The sequence below is a fragment of the Ailuropoda melanoleuca genome, chromosome 5 (genome assembly GCF_002007445.2).
Source record: "Ailuropoda melanoleuca isolate Jingjing chromosome 5, ASM200744v2, whole genome shotgun sequence".
NCBI lineage: Eukaryota > Metazoa > Chordata > Mammalia > Carnivora > Ursidae > Ailuropoda > Ailuropoda melanoleuca.
In genome coordinates, this window is record NC_048222.1 from 15,320,516 (window position 1) to 15,342,135 (window position 21,620).

General features: G+C 40.1%; 1 protein-coding gene across 1 annotated transcript in view; it reads left to right on the forward strand.

Annotated features, from left to right (window-relative positions):
* The window catches only part of ELOVL2 (ELOVL fatty acid elongase 2), a 91,489-nt gene that overhangs the window by 44,848 nt on the left and 25,021 nt on the right, over positions 1-21,620 (forward strand). The window contains exon 3 of the mRNA XM_019796060.2: positions 4,499-4,652. Within this exon, the coding sequence (XP_019651619.2) occupies positions 4,499-4,652 (154 nt within the window). The remainder of the gene's footprint in view (positions 1-4,498; positions 4,653-21,620) is intronic.

The following is a 21,620-nucleotide window of genomic DNA, read 5'->3' on the forward strand; positions in this document are numbered from 1 at the left end:
GAGTTCCTATGGAATTGGGAAAGCTCATTTTTGTTAAAGAGAATTTTTAATGACTATAGCGGTATTTATCTTGCATTCTGACATTCTGCTAAGTGCACGCAAGCTATCCTCACAGGTTTGACAGGAATATGTTTTATTCTAAAAGATTTAAGCTGAAGTAACCATTTTGCTCTCATGGAGTTAAGATAGCTTTCTCTGAATACATTCAAGTGAGTCCTATATTAGAGAATTCTAGAGACTGAAGGAATAGTAAGCTAGAATGAACAGTTAGGTGAAAATCAGACTACTTCAGTCCTTCAGAGGGAAGAGCTAGACGAGGGGGCAAATGGGTGTTGTAAGGTTTTCCTTGCAGTCGGAAGGAAACACTGTAAGGTTCTTTTTTCCTTCTGTTACCAGCTGCTACCTTCCTAAGTCTCTTGGACTTAAGAGTGCTACATGAACAAGACAATGGACATGCAGAAAATACAGATAAACAGCTTCCATTTCCCCACAGTTCCTAGTTTGGTGAAACAAAGGGGGCTCTCTGTTTAAGAATCAGGTTCTTGGTGGCTGTCCCAGAGATCTGCAGGGTAACTCTTCACCCCCAAGTCTAGGATTACTATATGAGTTGGCCTGTTCCTCCTGTTACAGCCAAGAAGGATCACTAAGGATTTCCTACCACATGCTGTCCAACTGTGTCGGCAGCCCAGCACAGCATTATATGACCTTTACGCCTAGCTTGCCGCTGGCTACTGAAGCCACTTACATTTTCACATTTTCAGTCCTAGGGCTGTTTTAAAGTTATGCAAATGAGTTGGCTAGACTTTCTCCTTTTAAATAACAAACACACACTTCATAGCCCAACATCTTTAACTTTTCTAATAGGTCTAAATGCAACATAGTTATTGTCACACAGGCTAGGAAACTTTCCGTAAGTCTCTACTTCTCTGGTGACTAATTTTGGTTGTTATTTGAGAAAAGCGTTGGAAGCGGTAGTCAGGTGAGGTCACTAGGGGAAGTGGAAGTGGAAGCCAGGCTCTCCTAGCCCTTCGGTTGCTACTTCCGCTCTATCTTCCTGAAAGCATGTCTGCATCGAGTGTCTTCTCGAAGGAAACTCAGGACTGTTTCTCACCCACCCCTTCCCCTGCCCAGAGTCATGGTCCAGTGGTGTTAATTGACTTTATCCTTTCCTTTTAGGGGTTGGGAGGGAAAACACCGTAGCTGTAGTGGTTAATATTTCTATACTGATAGTTCTAAAAAGCTATATTGAACAAGAAAAATAAGCTTTGAGTGCTGGAAAGCTAAAACTAGGTGAAGACTTCAGCCAAGAAAATATTTTTTAAATCTAAGGTCATGAAGTTAACAGTGTATTTTGTGTGTGTTTATTTTATGGAAGTCAAAGGAATAGATCGATGCACTCACTTTTTGGAGAAAACCTGAGTCTCTTAAATTATTTATATGACTTAAAATGGCTGTGCTTCTCTAACTCTATTCTAGTTTTTACAGTACATCTATAATCATTTCAAATAGGCATTTATTCACTTTAAAATGTTTCTTTTACTCTATTAAAAGTTACACTGAAGATAAGCATTTGAAAGAAGACCTTGCTTGCCTGCATGCAGTTGAACTAAAAAATTGTGGAATGAATGCACTGACTGAAGTAACCCAGCTTAGCAAGCAGAAGTTACCCTGTTAATTTAGAAGGCTGCAGATTTCAGTTTCCCTGATTTCAGTCCTACCTGCCCAGTTTACTTCCAAATTATGCATCAGTTCTACATACTTCAGACATATATGAAGCTAAAATACATTATCATTTATTTCATTGTGTGTTTTATATTTCCAATAGTGGCTTCAAAATTTTTAAATGGGCCAAGAATGGGATGGCCGTGTGGTTGAACGGAGGATGGGGCCTGGGAGGGAAGCTTGAAGCTTCTATTTTGCACTTTAAAGAAAACGAGAAAACATTACTAAATGCTTTCTATTCTCCACTGAATAGAAATGATTTTATCAGTAAGAAAAAGAATAGTAATGTTTTATAATAGTGCTCATTTGGCAGGGTTCAAACAATAGCTCAAGAAGAACCCAGAGAAAAGACTGTGACACAATGCTAATAGAAAAAAAATGGAAGTCAGACACTTACATTTCCATATCTTCTTTAATTTTTTTTTTAAAGATTTTTTAATTTATTCATTCANAAAAGACTGTGACACAATGCTAATAGAAAAAAAATGGAAGTCAGACACTTACATTTCCATATCTTCTTTATTATTTTTTAAAGATTTTTTTATTTATTCATTCGACAGAGATAGAGACAGCCAGCGAGAGAGGGAACACAAGCAGGGGGAGTGGGAGAGGAAGAAGCAGGCTCACAGCAGAGGAGCCTGATGTGGGGCTCGATCCCATAACGCCGGGATCACGCCCTGAGCCGAAGGCAGACGCCCAACTGCGGTGCCACCCAGGCGCCCCTTATATCTTCTTTATTTTGACACAATACCTTGGCAAAGGCAACGGGCTGAGCCACATGTGGTGTGTAATTGTGATCACTTTGTCTTCTGCCTCTTCTCTGTACAATAGGTAGTACTTGCCGCCTCTTGATCCACCCCCACCTCCCCGTAGAATTATCTGTCTTNCCCATAACGCTGGGATCACGCCCTGAGCCGAAGGCAGACGCTTAACTGCTGTGCCACCCAGGCGCCCCTTCTATCTTCTTTATTTTGACACAATACCTTGGCAAAGGCAACGGGCTGAGCCACATGTGGTGTATAATTGTGATCACTTTGTCTTCTGCCTCTTCTCTGTACAATAGGTAGTACTTGTCGCCTCTTGATCCACCCCCACCTCCCCGTAGAATTATCTGTCTTCACGTTAGCTCAGTGTTTTGGGAGACCAAGTTGGGTTGATGATTGAATGTTGATGAATTACTTCAGGTGAATTAAGGCACTATCCCAGAAGATGCTCAAAATAACATGAGATTCACATATATACAATCAGTTTGTAAAAGTTTCTAACCATCAATAAAGGTTAAGTGGCCATCAATAAAGGCCTTCCCCCCCTCTCCCCATCAACAGCTGAGGCTACATTTTACCTTTCAATGATTTATTTTTTTCTTAGAGCCTGCCAACAATGCTCAATTGGATTTTCCATTATCTGGATTAAAATGCTAAGGGAAGAGTATGCTTTTCCTTCATCTCTTAGAAAAGACTTCACTTAATGCAGTGTGGATCAGCTGTCCCTTTATGATAATACACTGCTAAACAGCAAAGTGTGTGGGAAGGATTTCATTCATCAGGGAGAGAATCTACATTGTTCAGTACGTCCCCTTATTAAGGGGTGGGTTTATAGCTTGAAAGAAGGAAGATACAGAACAGTCCATATGACTCACATACTGTCTCTTGCTCAGTATTTGCAATAAAAGAACACATCTTTTGACTTCAACATAAATCTACCATAAACTACAGATATTTTTAGAATATATAGAAATAAATAGAACACACAGAAATAGGTCTAATTATTGCTTAAAAATTAGAAATAAAATCTGGCTCATTTTTTCCCAAGAAATCATTAAAAGCTTTCCTTTGTTTTCATTCGAAAGGATACCACTCATACATGCAGAATAGCCAACCTGCTTCCCCTCTGGTCAGTACTTGATAACCAGGGCACATACAAACAGAATCTCCTTTCATTGCCGTTGTTAATTGTGAAAGAGCTTTATTCTTCCCCGTGTCCCCAAATTCAGAAACTGGTCCAGTTCCAAGGTGTCCTGAATCCAACTATCTGGCTTTGGATTAAATCTCCAAGGAGTTTTGTATTCACTCACTACTTCCTGTGGAAGCAGAAGTTGTAATAATCATTATGAGGATCTCAAGTTGCAATCTTAGCATCACTCTGAGCTTTTTTTGGTTCCTTACGTATTCAGTATTACGTCTCTGAATGACTTTATTTTGTAGTTGTGAAATTGACACTCTGTTTTCCTGTACAGCAGGTTTCATTTTATTCCCTAGACATTGGCAGTTATTTACTATCTTTTAATGGGCCCAGAATGTTATGAAAGAAATACGGTTTTGGATTTTATTTCCATCCTCTTGGAGAGAAGGCCATAATTTACAAAGTAACTGGAAATAAACTAATATTATATCACTATTAAGAATATATATATTTGTTTAGTAAAATTTCAGTTTCCTTAAACTTGGTACATATATGTGGGACTGCTGAATTAATTCACAAATCATTTAAGCATTGCGAATATATTTTTAAGGTATTTCAAATGTATCTTTGAGACCTAACAAATCAGAACTACTTATCTCCCGTCTTTGTTAACCAGGGTCTGCTCTGTGCTCCAGAGACACGCTCTGAGCACTAACTCACAGTAGTTTGTGTATTTTTTACATCTCACCAGTTTTTTTTGCCAGCGCCTCTCGAATCTCCTATAGTATCCTCTACGTTTGACATACAGCCATAGCCCAACAGTTTTTCAAGAGTTCTCTGTAATTCATGTCTGTGAATAACTGTGGTGTCTTATTTCAGGACCTCTCTGGGGATACTGCTCTTGTCTTGCTCAGATCCCATTTGTTGGGCAAGGCCAGCGCCACCCCCCCCCCACGTCTGCCACTGCATCTAGAGAACGCTGGCCGCCAGCAGTGCAGGTGGGCAGAGACCAGAGGTGTTTACGTCAGGTAACGACAGAGAAGACTCTCGTTTTCTATTCTGCGTGGGAGAGATGGCAGAGCACTCCTCTCCTGCAAGCCCAATATCTTATGTAGATCTAAGTACATCCTATTTTTTCATCACCATATTCTTTCTCCCTGGGGACCCAGGGGACTGAACCATGAAGAGTCTTTACTTAATGCTTTACTCTTAATGTGACTGCTCTCATGTCCAAAGTCCAAAGTTGTTACCAGGACAACCGTGTCAGTGTCTGACCCCTCCCCCAGTGAGCCTCTGTAGGATGAGTTGCCTTCCGAGGTGCTGCTCAGGCTCTTGTGCAAAGCGGGCTGCCCCACCAGTTTGCAGAGAATTCTGGAGCCAAGAGATGAGCCAGCCGCTCCACCCACAATGTAGAGACGGAGCAGGTGACTGAATGCATATACACCTGATAGCATTCTGGAACGCTTTTTTAAAAAAATTTATTTATTTGAGAGAGAGCACAGAGGGAGAGGGAGAAGCAGACTCCCTGCTGAGCAGAGAGCCTGATGAGGGACTTGATCCCAGGACCCTGAGATCACAACCTGCGCCGAAGGCTGATGCTTAACCGACTGAGCCACCCAGGTGCCTTCCGGAAAACTTCTAAAATACGCTATTGAAATTTGTAGTTTTTAAACATTGATACTTCTCTCTTAAAAATCTAGAACAAACATATTTTAGAGTTCTGCTAGTTGGTTTGCCCTGAGTCATGGGTCTCTTCACAGTTCTGGAATTACTGCTGCCTCAGTAGCCCTTTGCTTGAAAATACAATACTTTATCAGATCTCTGTCATTGTCTCTATTCTGTCTTCCTCCTTCCCAGCACTCTTTACTTGCCATGGGTATCTCCATATATACATAATCCTGGTAACTCTCTAAACCTGTCTAAGGAGAATGTTGTGAAAGGAAAAAGAGGTCAAAAGTGGACCCCTGAAGTCTGCTTAGCCCCATTCCTGGTATGATTTCGACACACTCATTCACTTATTACTACACACATTCCACAGATGTTTACTGAGAGCCTGGTGTGCGCCAGGCATAGAGGGTCTTGACCAGCTGGGGAGGAGAGTGGCTAGGGAAAACCAAAAGGCTACCAAGAGTCATCCAGGCGAAAGGAAGAACAGCTGCATTGGCACAGATGCAGAAGGATGCATTGGGGGGAACTTCAGGTAATTAGTTATGCCTAGAGCACAGCTAGGCTCTAGGCTTCTGGAAGGAGAGGGGGCTTTTAGCAAAGTGGGTAGGGCTTGTTGAAGTTTGGCCCAGCCAGCCAAAGAACTTAATAACAATTACTTGATGTTTTAAAAATTCTTCAGGGATGCCTGGGAGGCTCAGTCGCTTAAGCGTCTGCCTTCGGCTCAGGTCATGATCCAGGGTCCTGGGATCGAGCCCCGCATCAGGCTCCCTTCTCCCTCTCCCTCTGTACCCCCCCCAACTCATGCTCTCTTTCTTTCTCTCTTAAATAAAGAAATTAAATTTAAAAAAAATTCTTCAGATTTTATGCCAAAAAGGATGTAAATTCTTCTGCAACATTCAGTTGGATGCCAAGAAATTGAAGTTAAAATGCATAGTATACATATCTCAACTAATAAGGTGGACTTTCCTTCCTCTGAGCTCTCTCCTGTATTCGCACTGTATTAAATTATTGATAATAACAGTAAACATTTGTAATGATAAAAATAATGAGGTTGTCAATAGACTAGGCTTGCTTTGGGGCTTTGATTTTTATATAATTTTAACCTATTAGGGGAAATATATCCCATTTTACTGTTAACAATTGTGATCTGACCAGTACTCTGAAGACAGACTGCTGCAAACCCATTGAGAGAAGTCTTATGTGAGCTAGTTTGTTTTGATTGAAGGAAAATCCTTCTCTTAGTAGGGAGTAGGTCATTCTTCAGCCAGACCCCTTTTCCTGTGGTGGTGGTTGTGGACAAAGCAGAGTGGAGTAACTTAAGAGTTGAAGTCTCCTCTGTACCCTTCTCCAAGCATCTCTGAAGCCTTATAGAGCAATATTAGAGTAGACAGCTCCTGGTGTTACTGATCTTTTGAAGATAAATTTTGGTGATTTAGCGTATTTAATATAAGAGTCAAGATTTAACCAAATATGGCCAATTACTACAGAGGGTTGGGCTGATGACTCCCCCCCACCCCCGCTTTGAGATGTAATTGACATATGACATTGTGTAAGTTTAAGGTGTATGGTGTGATGATTTGATGCTCTTCTCTATTGCAAAATGATTACCATCATAGCATTAGCTCCCACCTTAACAACTTCCAAGTATTTGATACAAGATTATTAACCATATTCACAGTGCTGTGTATTAGATGCCCAGAACTTGTTAGTTTGTACCCTTTGACCAATATCTGACCATTTTCCTGTACCCCACAGCCCCTGGTGACTACCACTCTGCTCTCTCTATGATTTAGCTTTTTTAAGATTCCACATAGATTCCATGTCATTCTCTGATTTATTTCACTTAGCATAACGCCCTCAAGGTTCATCTGAGTTGTAAGGGCAGGATTTCTGTCTTTCTCATAGCTGAATATTATTCCATTGAATATATATACTACATCGTCTTTATCCATTCATCTGTTGACAGACACTTAGACTGTTTCCGTGTATTGACTATTACGAATAGTGCTGCAGCGAACATTGGGGCACAGATATTTCCGATATCTTGTTTTCATTTCTTTGGTATATATCTAGAAGTGAGATTGCTGGATCCTGGCAGTTCTATTTTTAATTTTTTGAGGGACCTTTGTATTGTTTTTCATAGTATCTGCATCAATTTCCATTTCCACCAGTAGCACACAGGGGTTTCCTTTCTCCGCATCCTTGCTAACACTCGGTAACTCTTTTTGAGGATAGCCACTCTAACTAGTGTGTGGTTATGTCTCAGTAGAGCTGCAGTTCTCTGATAACTAGTCACGTTGAGCATATTTTCATGTGCATTTTGGCCGTCTGCAGGTCTTCTGTGAAAAAATATTCAGTTCCTCTCTCCACTTTTTTAATCAGGTGGTTTTTGTGCTGAGTTATTTATAGATTTTTGGGTATTAACCCTTTACCAGGTGTATGATTTGCAAATGTTTTCTCCCTTTCTGTGCTTTGCCTTTTCATTTTGTTACTGTTTCTTCTGTTTTGCAAACGTTTTCAGTTTGATACAGTCCCACTTAATTATTTTTGCTTTTGTTGCTTGTGCTTTTGGTGTCATCCCAAAAAAATGTTGCCAAGACCAATGTCAGGGAGCTTTTTGCCTTTGTTTTCTTTTAGGAGTTTTATGGTTTCAGGTCTTAGGTTTAAATCTTAAGCCTATTTTGAGTTAATTTTTGTGAGTATTGTAAGAGAGAGGTCCAATTTCATTCCTCTTCATGTAATTACTCAGTTTTCACAGCACCATTTATTGAAGAGACCATCCTTTCTCTGTTGAGTATTCTTGTTCCCATGTCAAATGTTCATTGACTGTATATGTAAGGGTTTATTTTTAGGCTTTTGTTTCTGTTCCATTGGACGACGTGTCTGTTTTTTGCTGGTATCGTACTGTTGTGATTACTGTGGCTGTGTAGTATAGTGTGTAGTATAGTCCAAGACGTTTGGTGCCTCCAGCCTTGGTCTTCTTGGGATTGATTTGGCTGTTTGGGATCTTTGTGGTTCCACACAAATTTTAGGATTTTCTTCCTATTTCTGTGAAAAATGGCATAGGAATTTTGATAGGGATTGCATTGAATCCTTGGAAAGTAGGGACTTTGGAAAGTAGGGACATTTTAACAATATTAATTCTTCTGATCCATGAACGTGGGGTCTCTATTTGCATCTTCTTCAGTTTCTTTCATCAAAATCTTGTAGTTTTCAGTGTACAGATATTTCACTTTCTTGGTTAAATTTTTTCCTAAGTATTTTATTATTTTTGATGATCCATTGTGAATGGGATTATTTTCTTTATTTCTTTTTCAGATGTTTTGTTGTTAATGTGTAGAAATGCAACTCTGTTGATTTTGCATCCTGCAACTTTACTGAATTTATTGATTAGCTCTAACAGGTTTTTGATGGGATCTTTAGGATTTTCTGTATATAAAATCATATCCTCGGCAGACAAAACTTCTTACTTTCCTCTTTGGGTGCCGTTTCTTTTTTTGCCTGATTGCTTTGGCTAGGATCTAGTACTCTGTGCAGTAAGAGTGGTGAGAATGGGCACCCTTATCTTGTTTCTGATTTTAGAAGAAAAGCTTTCGGCCTTTCACCACTGAATATAATGTTGGCAGTGGGCTTGTCATAAATGGCCTTTATTGTGTTGAGATGTGTTTCTTTTATACCCAATTTGTTGAGCATTTTTATCATAAAAGGATGTTATATTTTGTCAAAGGCTTTCTCTGCATCTATTAAGATACGGTTTTTATCTTCTATTCTGTTGATGTGGTACATGGCATTCACTGATTTGTGTGTATTGAACCGTCCTTGCAACCTGGGGATAAATCCCACTCGATTGTGTGTGATTCTTTTAATGTGCTATTGAATTCAGTTTGCTAATATTTTGTTTTGAGAAATTTGTATCTATATTCCTCAGGGATATTGGTCTGTAATCTTGTAGTTCTTTATCTGGTTTTGGTATCAGCATAATGCTGGCCTTATAAAATGAGTTTGGGAGTGCCCTGTCTTCATTTTTTGGAAAAGTTTGAGAGATTAGCATTAATTATTCTTTAAATGTCTGGTAGAATTCATCAGTAATATCATCTGATCTAGGCTTTTCTGTGTCTGAGGGATTTTGATTATTGATACAGTGTCCTTACTCCTGTTAGTTAGTTCAGATATCCATTTCTTCATGGCTCTGTCTTGGTAGGTTGTATTTCTAGGAATTCATCCATTTCTTCTAGGTTATCCAGTTTGTTGGTGTATAATTGTTCATAATAGTCGTTTGTGTGTCTGTATCAGTTGTGATGTCTTCTTTTTCAGTTATCATTTTGAGTTCTCTCTTTTTTTGTGAGTTAATCTAAAGTTTGTCAATTTTGTTTATCTTTTGAAAAAAAAGCTTTGGGATGATTATGGTAATCACTAATCTTTTTGCATCAATTTTTATATTGATAATAAAATATATATTTGAAAATTTAAGTTACCTGTCATATACTTGGTCAGGAATTACTGGGTCAAGAATTTCTTATGGGGTTATATTCTTTAATTGCTTACAACGTGATATCATTTATTTCATCTCCTTTTTTATTTCATATGAATAGGAAAAGACCATCCAATTCAAAACTGTGATTGTTTTTTTTGTTCAGGGAATTCTACAACTTTCTTTGATAATCATTCCGTTAACAGTATTTCTCTTTTTTACTTGGAATATTTTAATTACACAATTAATACATTGTTAGTGATTTCTTATTAAAAACTAAGACATTAGATATACACAGAGTAAAGAGTCTCTTTCCCTTCACCCACTCCCTGCCCTATGTCATTCTCCTTCTCCCCAGAAATAATTGCTATTAACAATTTAATGTGTGTCCTTCCAAAATTTTTCCTGTACATACATACATATATTTGCACATAAACATGCATAGGCAAGTAGATTGAGGTTCGTTAAACTATTTAAACCAAATCTGATAATGTGAAGTTTGTATTGTACTTTACATTAGATGAGTTCAAGCCATGATTTCTTTTCTTACACAGTTATTCCGTAAGGCATTCTTCAAGGCTTCTTTTTTTTTTCCTTTTACCCAGTGTCTTAGCCAGTTCAAACAGTCATAACAAAATAGCATAGACTGGGTGGCTACACAATAGAAATTTATTTTCTCACAGTTCTGGAGCCTAAAGTCAGAGCTCAGGTGCCAGCATGGTCAGGTTCTGGTGAAGGTGCTCTTCCTGGCTTGGAGACGCTGCATTCTCATTGTGCCCTAACATCGCTGGGAGAGAAAGCAAACTCTCTGGTGCCTCTTCAGATAAGGGCACGAATCCCCCATAAAAGTTCCATCCTCCAGACCTCATCTAAATCTACTTCCCAAAACCCTCCTCCAAATACGATCACACTGGGCATATGAATTTGGGAGGGACATAAACTTCCCAAAACCCTCCTCTCCAAATATGATCCATATATGAATTTAAGGGGACATAAGCATTCGATCCGTAACACTCAGACTTGTGCAACTTTGTTTTATTAGTAATTTGAATAAAGGTGCCAAAACTTTAAAATACAATAAACCTAAAAAGAAAATACATATATATTTAGGAATTTGGAAAGCCTTTTTTTTTAAATTCCAATATTATTAGTGTAAAGTGTTATATTATTTTCAAGGGTACACTAAAATGATTCAACAATTCCATATATCACCCAGTGTTCATCATGATAAGTGTACTCTTTAATTCCCATCACCTATTCCACCCAACCCCCACCCACCTCCCCTCTGGTAATCATTCAGTTTGATCCGTAGTTAAGAGCTTGTTTTTTGGTTTCTCTTTTTCTTTGTTTTCTTTTTAAAATTCCACATGTGAGTGAAATGTGATATTTGTCTTTTCTCTGCCTGCCTTATTTCACTTAGCATTATACCCTCTAGATCCATCCATGTTCTTGCAAATTGCAAGATTTCCTTCCTTTTTATGGCTGAATAATATTCCATTGTGTATATACACTGCATATTCTTTATCCATTCATCTGTCGATGGACATTTGGGCTGCTTCCATAATTTGGCTATTATCAATAATGCTGCAACAAACATAGGGGTGCCTATATCTTTTTGAGTTAGTATTTTTTTTGTTTGGATAAATACCCAGTAGTAGAATTACTGGATCATACGATAATTCTATTTTTAATTTTTTTTTTTTTTTTTGGTGGGCAGCAAAGCAAAGTTTATTGAATGATGGTAAAGTAACAGTGGAAAGCTCCTGATGTGGGAGGGGACCCAAGAGTGTTGCCCTATTTTTAATTTTTTTGAGGAACCTCCATACTGTTCTCCACTGTGACTGTACCAGTTTGCATTCTCACCAACATTTCCCAAGGGTTTCTTTTTCTCCACATCCTCGCTAATGCTTGTTGTTCCTTGTGCTTTTGATTTGGCCATTCTGACAGGTGTGAGGTGATATCTCATTGTGGTTTTGATTTATATTTCCCTAATGATGACTGATTTTGAGTATTTTTTCATGTGTCTGTTAGTAATCTATGTGGCCTCTTTGGAAAATATCTGTTCATGTCTTCTGCCCATTTTTCAAATGGAATTTTTTTTTGTTTTTGTTGTGGAGTTATATAAGTTCTTCATGTGTTTTGGATACTAACCCTTTGTCAAATACATAATTTACAAATATTTTCTCCCATTCAATAGATTCTTTTTGTTTATTGTTTCCTTTGCTATGTGGAAGCTTTTTATTTTTGTGCATTCCGAGTAGTTTATTTTTGCCTTTGTTTCCCTTGCCTTAGGAGACCTATCTAGGAAAATATTGTTATGGCTAATGTCAGAAAAATTACTGCCAGTGCTCTCTTCTATGATGTCTATGGTTTCACGTCTCATGTTTAGGCTTTTAATACATTTTGAGTTTATTCTTGTTTATGGTATAAGAAAGTGGTCTACTTTCATTCTTTTGCATGTAGCTGTCCAGTTTTCCCACCTCAATGTGTTGGAGAGACTGTCTTTTTCCCATTGCATATTCTTGCCTCTCTTGTCGTAAATTAACTGACCCTATAATTATGGGTTTATTTCTGGACTCTCTATTCTGTTCCATTAACCTATGTGTCTCTCTCTGTGTTAGGACCATACTTTTTCAAGATTGCTTTGGCTCTTTGGGGTCCTCTGTGGTTTCATGCAAAATTTAAGATTATTTGTTCTAGTTCTGTGAAAAATACTATTGGTATTTTGATAGAGACTCCATTAAATCTGTAGATTACTCTGGGTGGTATGAACATTTTAACAGTATTGTTCTTCCAATCCATGAGCATGGAATAACTTTCCACTTATTTGTGTCATCTTCAGTTTCTCTTACTAGTGTTCTCTAGTTTTCAGAGTATGGGTCTTTCATCTCGTTGGTTAAGTTTAGTCCTAGGTATTTTCTTATTTTTAGTGAAATTGTAAGTGAGATTGTTTTCTTAATTTCTCCTTCTGCTAATTTATTATTAGTGTATAGAAATGCAGTAGATTTCTTCTGTGTATTGATTTTGTATCCTGCAACTTTACTGAATTCATTTATCAGTTCTAATAGTTGTTTGGTGGGGTCTTTATGGTTTTCTGTATCGAGTATTATGACACCTGCAGTAGTGAACGTTTTACTTCTTCCTTCCCAACTTGGATACCTTTTATTTCTTCTCTTCTCTGATTGCTGTGGCTAGGACTTCCAGTACTATGTTGAATAAAAGTGATGAGAGTGGACACCCTGGTCTTGCTCTTGATCTAGGAGAAAAGCTCTCAGTTTTTCACCATTGAGTATGATGCTAGCTGTGGGTTTTTCATATATGGCCTTTATTATGTTGAGGTATGTTCCCTCTAAACCTATTTTGTTGAGGGTTTTATCATGAATGGATGCTGTACTTGGTCAAGTGCTTATTCTACATCTATTGAAATGATCAAATGGTATTTATCCTTTCTCTTGTCAATGCGATGTATCGTATTTGATTTATGAATATTGAACCACCCTTGCAATCCAGGAACAAATCCCACTTGGTCGTAGTGAATGGTTTTTCTAAATGTGTTATTGGAATTGGTTTGCTAATATTTTGTTGAGGAATTTTGCATCTGTGTTCATCAGAGATATTGGCCTGTAATTCTCTCTCTCTCTCTCTCTTTTTTTTTTTTTTGTAGTGTCTTTATCTGGTTTTGGTATCAGGGTAATGCTGGCCTAATAGAATGAACTTGGAGGCTTTCCTTCCTTTTTTGTTTTTGGAATAGTTAGAGAAGAATAGGTATCAACTGTTCTTTAAATGGTAGAATTCACTTCTGAAGTCATCTGGTCCTAGCCTTTGTTTGTAAATACCAGCAGTGGAATGGAAGTAGTAGCAATTTGTTCAAATTTTCTACTTCTTCCTGATTCCGTTTGGGAGGTTGTATGTTTCTAGGAATTTATCCATTTCTTCTAGGTTGTCCAATTTATTGGCATATAAATTTTCATAATATTCTCTAATAATCCTTGTATTTGTGGTGTCAGTTATTATTCCTCCTTATTCATTTCTGTTTTTGAGCCCTCCATCCCCTCCCCCCCCTTTTTTTTGATAAGTCTGGCTAAAGAGTTATCAATTTTGTTGATCTCTTCAAAGAACAAGTTCCTGGTTTCATTGATCTGTTCTATTGCTTTTTTTTTTTAAGTTTCTATTTTATTTATGCTTTTATCTTTATTATTTCCTTCCTTTTACTGGTTTGGAGTTTTGTTCTTTTTATAGCTTTTTTAGGTGTAAAGTTAGGTTGCTTATTTGACATTTTTTTTTGCCCCTTAAGGTGAGCCTGTGTTGCTCTAAACTTCCCTCTTAGAACAGCTTTTCCTTCATCCCAAAGATTTTGGACAATTGTGGTTTCCTTTGTATCTAACTCTTTTGCTGCTTTTAAAATTCTCTCCTGGGGTGCCTGGGTGAGTGACTGCCTTCAGCTCAGGTCATGATCTCAGGATCATGGGATTGAGCCCTGCGTCAGGCTCCCTGCTCAGTGGGGAGTCTGCTTTTCCCTCTCCCTCTGTTCCTCCCCCCTGCTCATGCTTGCTCGCTCTCTCTCTCAAATAAATCTTGAAAAAAAAATTAAAATTCTCTCTTTTTCACCCTTTTGCACTGTTGCTGGAAATGCAAACTGATTCAGCCACTGTGGGAAACAGTATGGAGGTGCCTCAGAAAGTTAAAATGGAGCTACCCTATGAGGGGCACCTCGGTGGCTCAGCTGGTTAAGCATCCAACTCTTTATTTTGGCTCAGGTCATGATCTCAGAGTTGTGAGATCAAGCTCGATGTCAGACTCTGACCTCCAAACTCTAAGTTTGGAGCCTGCTTAGGATTCTCTCTCTCCCTCTTCCTCTGCCCACCCCTCCTCACCCCCCAACGCATGTACTCTTTCTCTAAAAAAAAAAAAAAAAAAAAAAAAAAAAAAAAAAAAAAAAGGAAAGAAAAAAGAGAACTACCCTATGATCCAACTATTGTACTACTGGGTATCTGCCCAAAGAATACAAAAACACTAATTCAAAGGCGTACGTACACCCCTAAGTGTATAGCAGTTTTATTTACAATAGTCAAACTGGAATCATCCCATGTCCATTGATAGATGAATGGATACAGAAGTTGTGGTGTAGATACACACAACAGAATATTATTCAGCTGTAAAAAGAATGATTCTTGCCATTTGCAACAATGTAGATGGAGCTGGAGTGTATAATGCTAAGGGAAATAAGTCAGAGGAAGACAAATATTGTATGATTTCACTCAAATGTGAAATTTAAGGAAAAACCAAAAGGAAAAAAAGACGAACCAAGGAATGGACTTTTTTTTTGGGGGGGAGCAAGTAGGGAGGAGGGTCTGAAAGAAAGGGAGAAGCAGACTCTCTGCTGAGCAGGGAGGCTGGACGTGGGGCTTGATCCCAGGACCCTGAGATCACTACCTGAGCCGAAGGCTGATGCTTAACCAACTTAGCCACCCAGGCGCCCCAAGAAATGGACTCTTAACTATAGAGAACAAACTAATGGTCACCAGAGGGGAGATAGGTGAAATAGGTGATGGGGTTTAAGGACTACACTTGTGATAAGCACAGAGTGCTTAAAAAAAAACAACAAAAAAAAACCTTAAAAAACCTTAAAAAAAGATCTTTTAAAGTGTTCTTAGCCCCAACTATAAAGCTATGTCATATTACCCTTGCAAGAAATTTAACTTCCCATTAAAAAATAGCAATAAATAAAAATTCTCTGTCACTACTTTTTGCCATTCTCATTACTAATGTGTCTTGGTGTGGACCTCCTTGGGTTGATTATGGGGTGGGGGGTTGGGCTCTCTGTGCCTCCTGGACCTGGATGTTTGTTTCCTTCCCCATATTCGGGAAGTTTTCAGCTGTTACTTCTTCAAATAGATTTTCTGCCCCTTTGTCTCTCTCTTCTCCTTCTGGGGTCCCTAATGTGAATGTTGTTGGACTTGCGGGTGTTGTTGAGTTCCCTTCATGTTCATTTGTTCTTTTTTCTTTCTCCTCTTTGATTGCTTTCCATTACTCTCTCCTTCCAGTTGCTGATCCATTCTTTTGCTTCCCCTAGTCTACTATTCCATCTAGTGTATTTTTATTTTTATTTATTTTTAAAGATTTTATTTATTTATTTGACAGAGAGACAGCCAGCGAGAGAGGGAATACAAGCAGGGGGAGTGGGAGAGGAAGAAGCAGGCTCCCAGTGGAGAAGCCCGATGTGGGGCTCGACCCCAGAAAGCTGGGATCACGCCCTGAGCCGAAGGCAGATGCTTAACGACTGAGCCACCCAGGCGCCCCCATCTAGTGTCTTTTTAATTTCGTTTATTGAGTTATCTCTGGTTCTTTTTATGTTATGTTTTCTCTCTTTGTTGAGGGTTTCACTGAGGTCCTCCACTTTTTTCTCAAGCCCAGGGAGTATCTTTATGACCAATACTTTAAATGCTTTATTAGGCCTATTACTTAATCTCTGTTTTGTTTATTAGCTCCTTTGCTGTGATTTTGTCCTGTTCTTTCATGTGGGACGTAGTCCTCTCTCTTCATTTTGTCTCATTCGTTGTGTCTGTTCCTGCGTGTTAGGAAAGTCAGCTCTGTCTCCTGCTCTGGAAAGTAGTGGCGTCGTGAAGTGGCAGTCCCCTAGTGCCCTGCGGTGCAGTGTCGCACTTACCAGAACCGGGTCTTCAGGGATGTCTTGTGTGTTGTGTGCACCCGGCTGCTGTGGCTGAGCCTCATTTGCCTTCAGTCTAGTTACTTACAGCTTCCCTGAGAAGTTCTTGGATGTGGCCAGGCCTGCAGTCAGACCAGACGTCTGCCCCCAGCCCGTGGCTGGGGCTGCAGTAGGACGGGTGTGTGTGGTTATCCTCCCCTAACCCCGGTGTAGGAGTCACTTCGCAGTGCTGCGGGCCCCTAGTGGGGCTGCTTGCACGCTGCCAGGTTTGTGGTACCACTTTGGATGGGTTCTGGCCCAGGGCATATTGGAGGGGCAGGTCCACAGGGACAATGAGGGGGCAGGAGAGGGAAATGGCACCTGCCGGCTCCTTTGTTTTCGGAGAAGTCTCGTAAAGATCCCTGCCTGTCCGGCACACACTCTGAGATGAGTACACAAATCTCCCTCCCAGATATTTCAGGGGGTCTTCCAGCTGCTGCTTCTACACTGTATCTCTGTGGGCTGTTTGTCGTGCTGCCTTTTCAAGGTTGAGGACTCCGTTTCCTCTCACCCTCTGGCTGTCCCAGAGCCAGCCCGCTGACTTAGAAGTTCCAGGAGTTAAGCCCCACTGATTGTAAGAACTCATGAAGTTAAGCCTCTCTGGTTTTCAAAGCCAAATGGTATGGGGATTTGTCTTCCCAGTGGGGGTCCCCTGTGTCTGGGGCACCTAGTGTGGGATCTGCTCCTCTCCCTTCCCCGTACCTGTGGCGTCCCTCCCTCCCAAGGACAGTCTCATGGGTCAGTTTTGCTCCCAGCTGCGTTCCGCCCTTCCTACCCTTTTTGATGTGGCCTCTTCTCTACATTTAACTGTGGAGAGTCTGTTCTGCTAGACTTTGGGTCATTTTCTGGGTTATTTACGTGAATGTGGGTGTTTTTCTACTTGTATCCCTGGGATGAGGTGAGCTTAGGGTCCTTGTACTCCCCCGTTTTCCCTGGAAGTCCGGAATTTGGATAATCTTCACAGAACACAAAGGTGGGGCTGAAATGAGGATGATAAATTCAAAAAGAACAAAAGCTTAAAATCCCATTTAAGTAAAAAAAAAAAAAGAAAAATGAGTTGTAGAAGTATAGGATGGATAAGATTCAAATTTGACAGCAATTAACATGAAAAACACCTGGTGATGTTTGTTGGCAAGTACTGACTAATGCAGTGTGTGAATGCGATCTCATGATACCTTAAAAGAAACATAAGCTCATCAGAAGAGGCCACCAGTCCTTCTGCACTCTTCCCTGAGTAGGCACTTTCAGAATACCGTATTCCGAGACAGCAAATATAAGGAAAAAGACGACTGAAGCAGTGATTTCATTTCTGTGTGGAATACTGTGGCTATTGCCCGACTGAGTTTGTAGAGTTAGTTACTAAACGTGTTTGAAGTGAGTAGTGGTATAATTAGTATATGGTAAGTTTGAATTTCCTAGAGTAGTGTATGTAATAAAATACTTAGTAGAGTTGTAGAAAAGAAACAAGAACTTGGTATTTTTATAATAAAAGCACATAAATAGTTAATTTGAGTATATTCCACACAAGTTTCAAGAGACCATGGTCTAAATCCTTGCTACTCAAAGTGTGGTCTGGGGACCAGGAGCATCAACCTCACCCGGGAGTTTGGTAGAAATGCAGACTTTCGGGTTCTTTCCCAGACCAAGTTAATGAAAACTTGTACTTTAACATGATCCTCAGGTAATTTGTATGATAATTAAAGTTTAAGAGCATGAAAAATTCTGAACCTTCAAATGCATTCAATGAGAGCTTTAAGAAGCTATAAAGTTGTCACTAAATTTCTTTTATATTATCTTAAAGCACGATGCCATTCCTTGGGTCGAATAATAAGAATGAAGGACGGTGCAGTAGTGATGACTTGTGATTATTTCATTGTCCTTCTGGGCAGTTCCATCATTCTTATATTTTCATAGTTTATTTTCTTTTTTTTAGCACAAATTTAAATGCTTGAGTAGTAATGAGATAATTTCTGGGATGATTAAATAACAAGATACCTTAAATTATAGAAAATATAAAATCACCAAGATCCCACAACGTCTCTTAGATTTATAAAGGAGTCCACTGGACTCATGTTAAATGCAAAATAGAATGAGTTTTATTCTACTTTAAAAATATACAGTTTTTTTCTTTGTTTTTTGGAAGAAAGAATCATCTGAAAAGGAAACTCAAAAAGTTGGGTCCAGTATACCCTGATGACATATCAGGTGTTAGGAGGGTTAAGGATCTTTCGCCACGTACTGGAAACCAGATTGTACCTATGAAAATCTAGGTAGTAACACAAAGTAATACGATATATAGGTATCGCATGAATCCTGTAAAGGTTTAGAACAATGAGAGTTTCGTTAATTCATCCACTAAGTATCACACAGTCGCATTGTTCTTAGAATTGGGGATAAAGTGGCCCTATTGGGGACCTATTGGAGGCAGACCATGAGCTAGCCAGTGAAAGTTTGTATAGTAAGTGCTATCCAGGAAAAACAGAGCAGGCGAGGACACGGAGAAGGTTATGCATCACAGACCAGGACACCATGAAGCAGACACTTCCCTCCTTCCTTTGTAATTAGGCCCGTGAGGGATGGATCCGGAAGCGCCGGAGGAGCTGCCCTTGACCGGACACTGAGTGACATGAGATGAAGAGCCACGTGAGGGAAACAGAACGTAGCAGACAAAACCGCAGTGATCTCTAATGTTCTAAACAAACCTTTCATCTCCTTAATTGAGGGAAACTGTCCCACAGCCTCAGGGTTCCCCAGGATGCAGATACAATCAGGCCCTCTGGTTTTGGTCAGCTTACTGTTCCGAGCTGTCCTGCAGCACCGGGACCCGTGAGTGCGAGCTCCACAAAGAGCCCTTCCCCTGCCACCCCAGCTCCGGAAGCTGCCCCTCCAAAGGTGTAAGACACTGAGCTTGGTTCCCATGTCACACAGCGGTGCCAGTCTTGAGCTCACGGTCTCAGTTTCTACATCTGTAAACTGGGAAAAATACCCAACTTGCAGGACTGTTGTGAAAACCCTAGATACTGTGCATCCCATGCCTGGCACACGGGTGTTTGATAAGCAGGTGCTGTTATCATTGCTCATCGTTTGGTTCATTTATAGTTCTCTTCAGATGTGGTAACCAAATATGTTCCCCCAGATGCTTCGATCCCTGACTTAGATGGTTCCAGTCTTGTGAGAATTACTCTACAAGACAAACAATAGCAATTCAGAGTTCCTCTAAATGAGTGAGAGTTCCCTGCCTAGTTCGTGTCCTCAGCCGCTCCCTCCGGGGCACGCTGCTGGGAGGGAGATGGTGAGCGGGTTTGCATCTTGGTGTAAAACACGCATAAATACGTGTTCTGGGAATTCAGCTGCATGAAAGCTGGAGAATTTCATATGTCCACTTCTGGCCATTCTCTGAATGTTCTGGTTTTGTTCACAAATGTAAAGACGTTCTGATTCTTCAGACGCACGAGGGACTGGCTGCGAACCATCCCTCAGGGGCCACCAAACGAAGTGTCAGTGTTAGACAGCCCTCCTGAGCCCCGGGAGCAACACAGAGGCCTCGCTGTGTGACAGCACTCCGGTTTGTGTCCCTTGTCTCTGGAAGGAAATGCCATCTCCCTGTCTCTCAGTTCTGTACAACTCAGCCTTGACCCTGAGGGTCCCAGAAGGGTTTCAGACTTGTCTGGTTAGTCTGAGAAGGATACATTCTTGAGCTGCTTGGATGCCATTCCCTGACCTGCCGTTATCGAATGCTTCAGATTTCATTTTCTCTGAAATGCTTTTTTTTTTTTAAATTTTTTTATTTTAATGTTTTTTTTTTATTATGTTAGTCACCATACAGTATATCCCTGGTTTCNGATGTAAAGTTCGATGATTCATTGTTGCATATAACACCCAGTGCACCATGCAATACGTGCCCTCCTTACTACCCATCACTGGCCTATCCCATTCTGAGATTTTTTTTTTTTTTTTTAAGGCAAGGATTTGGATACTGTGTCTTCTTACAAGCTCAGCAGTCTGTCTCACGACCTTAATGACTTTTGCTCATTTTAAAAAGAAGTGAGGAAGGAGTTGGTGGTGGGAAATCACTATTCTGATCAAATAAGTATCTTTAAAATGTTCTATAAAACTGTATCAATAAAATAGGACAAACACCAAGATCTTGAATCACCACTTTATACAATATAATGCCCATGATTGATAAACGCTAAAACCCACAAAACGTCTAAAACAAAAATAAAGGAAGGGATATGAAGAAGAAAGAGTGAGTGAAGGCATGGGGGAGGGAAGAGAGGAGGAAGAGAAAAAAAAGGAAGGACCTGAGCTCCAGCTGACACTGCCAGGACGGGGGTGGGAGTCCCAGTCAAGAATTGTGCTGGCAAATAAGTAGGTATGCTTTTCATGGCTGTCCTGTTTCCAAGTCCTCTCAGAAAAAGGTAGCTGAGGCAGGAGCACCTGGCCGGCCTGGCCACCAGCACTGCGAGGTGCACGGTGCAGAGCCAGGGAGACCAGCTCAGCTTTGGGTAAGGAGTCTGCCCAGTGGGCTTGCCTCAGATGGGTCACCACTGCCTCCAAGTGGTGGTCTTCCTAGTGGCAGTAAGCAAGGAGCCGGTGAAGGACATCACCAGTGTTAGGCAGCCCTGCTTCTCTGCTAGGGATGAGCGTGGTGTGAGGGGTGAGGACAGCAGGGATGTGCATGGCACAAAGGGGGTGGAGGCTAGCTGGCCCTGAGTTCTGGCTCGTCCATTAGAAAGATCTATTTCTGGTGCCGTTGATTCTCTTCTGTAAATCCTTTCCATATGGAATCATTTCCCTTTGGCACAAAGCACATCTTCAGCGTACATCGTAGTGCAGTTCTGCTGGCTACGAATTCTCGTACTTAGGCATCGTATGAAAATGTCCTTACTTCACCTTCAGTTTTGAAGGATATGCTGTTCTACCTTGCAGTCCCCAAGCAACCACTGATTTGCTTTCTGTCACATATATAAGTTTGTTTCCTAGAATTTCATGTAAATGGAAACTGTGTGTTTTCCCTCTTTCTTTGTCTTCTTTAAGGCAGCATCATAATTTTGAGATCCATCCGTGTTGCGTGGGCATCAATGGTTCTTTTATTTTGTCGAGTAGTATTTCATTGTATAGATACACCACCATTTATCCATTCACCTG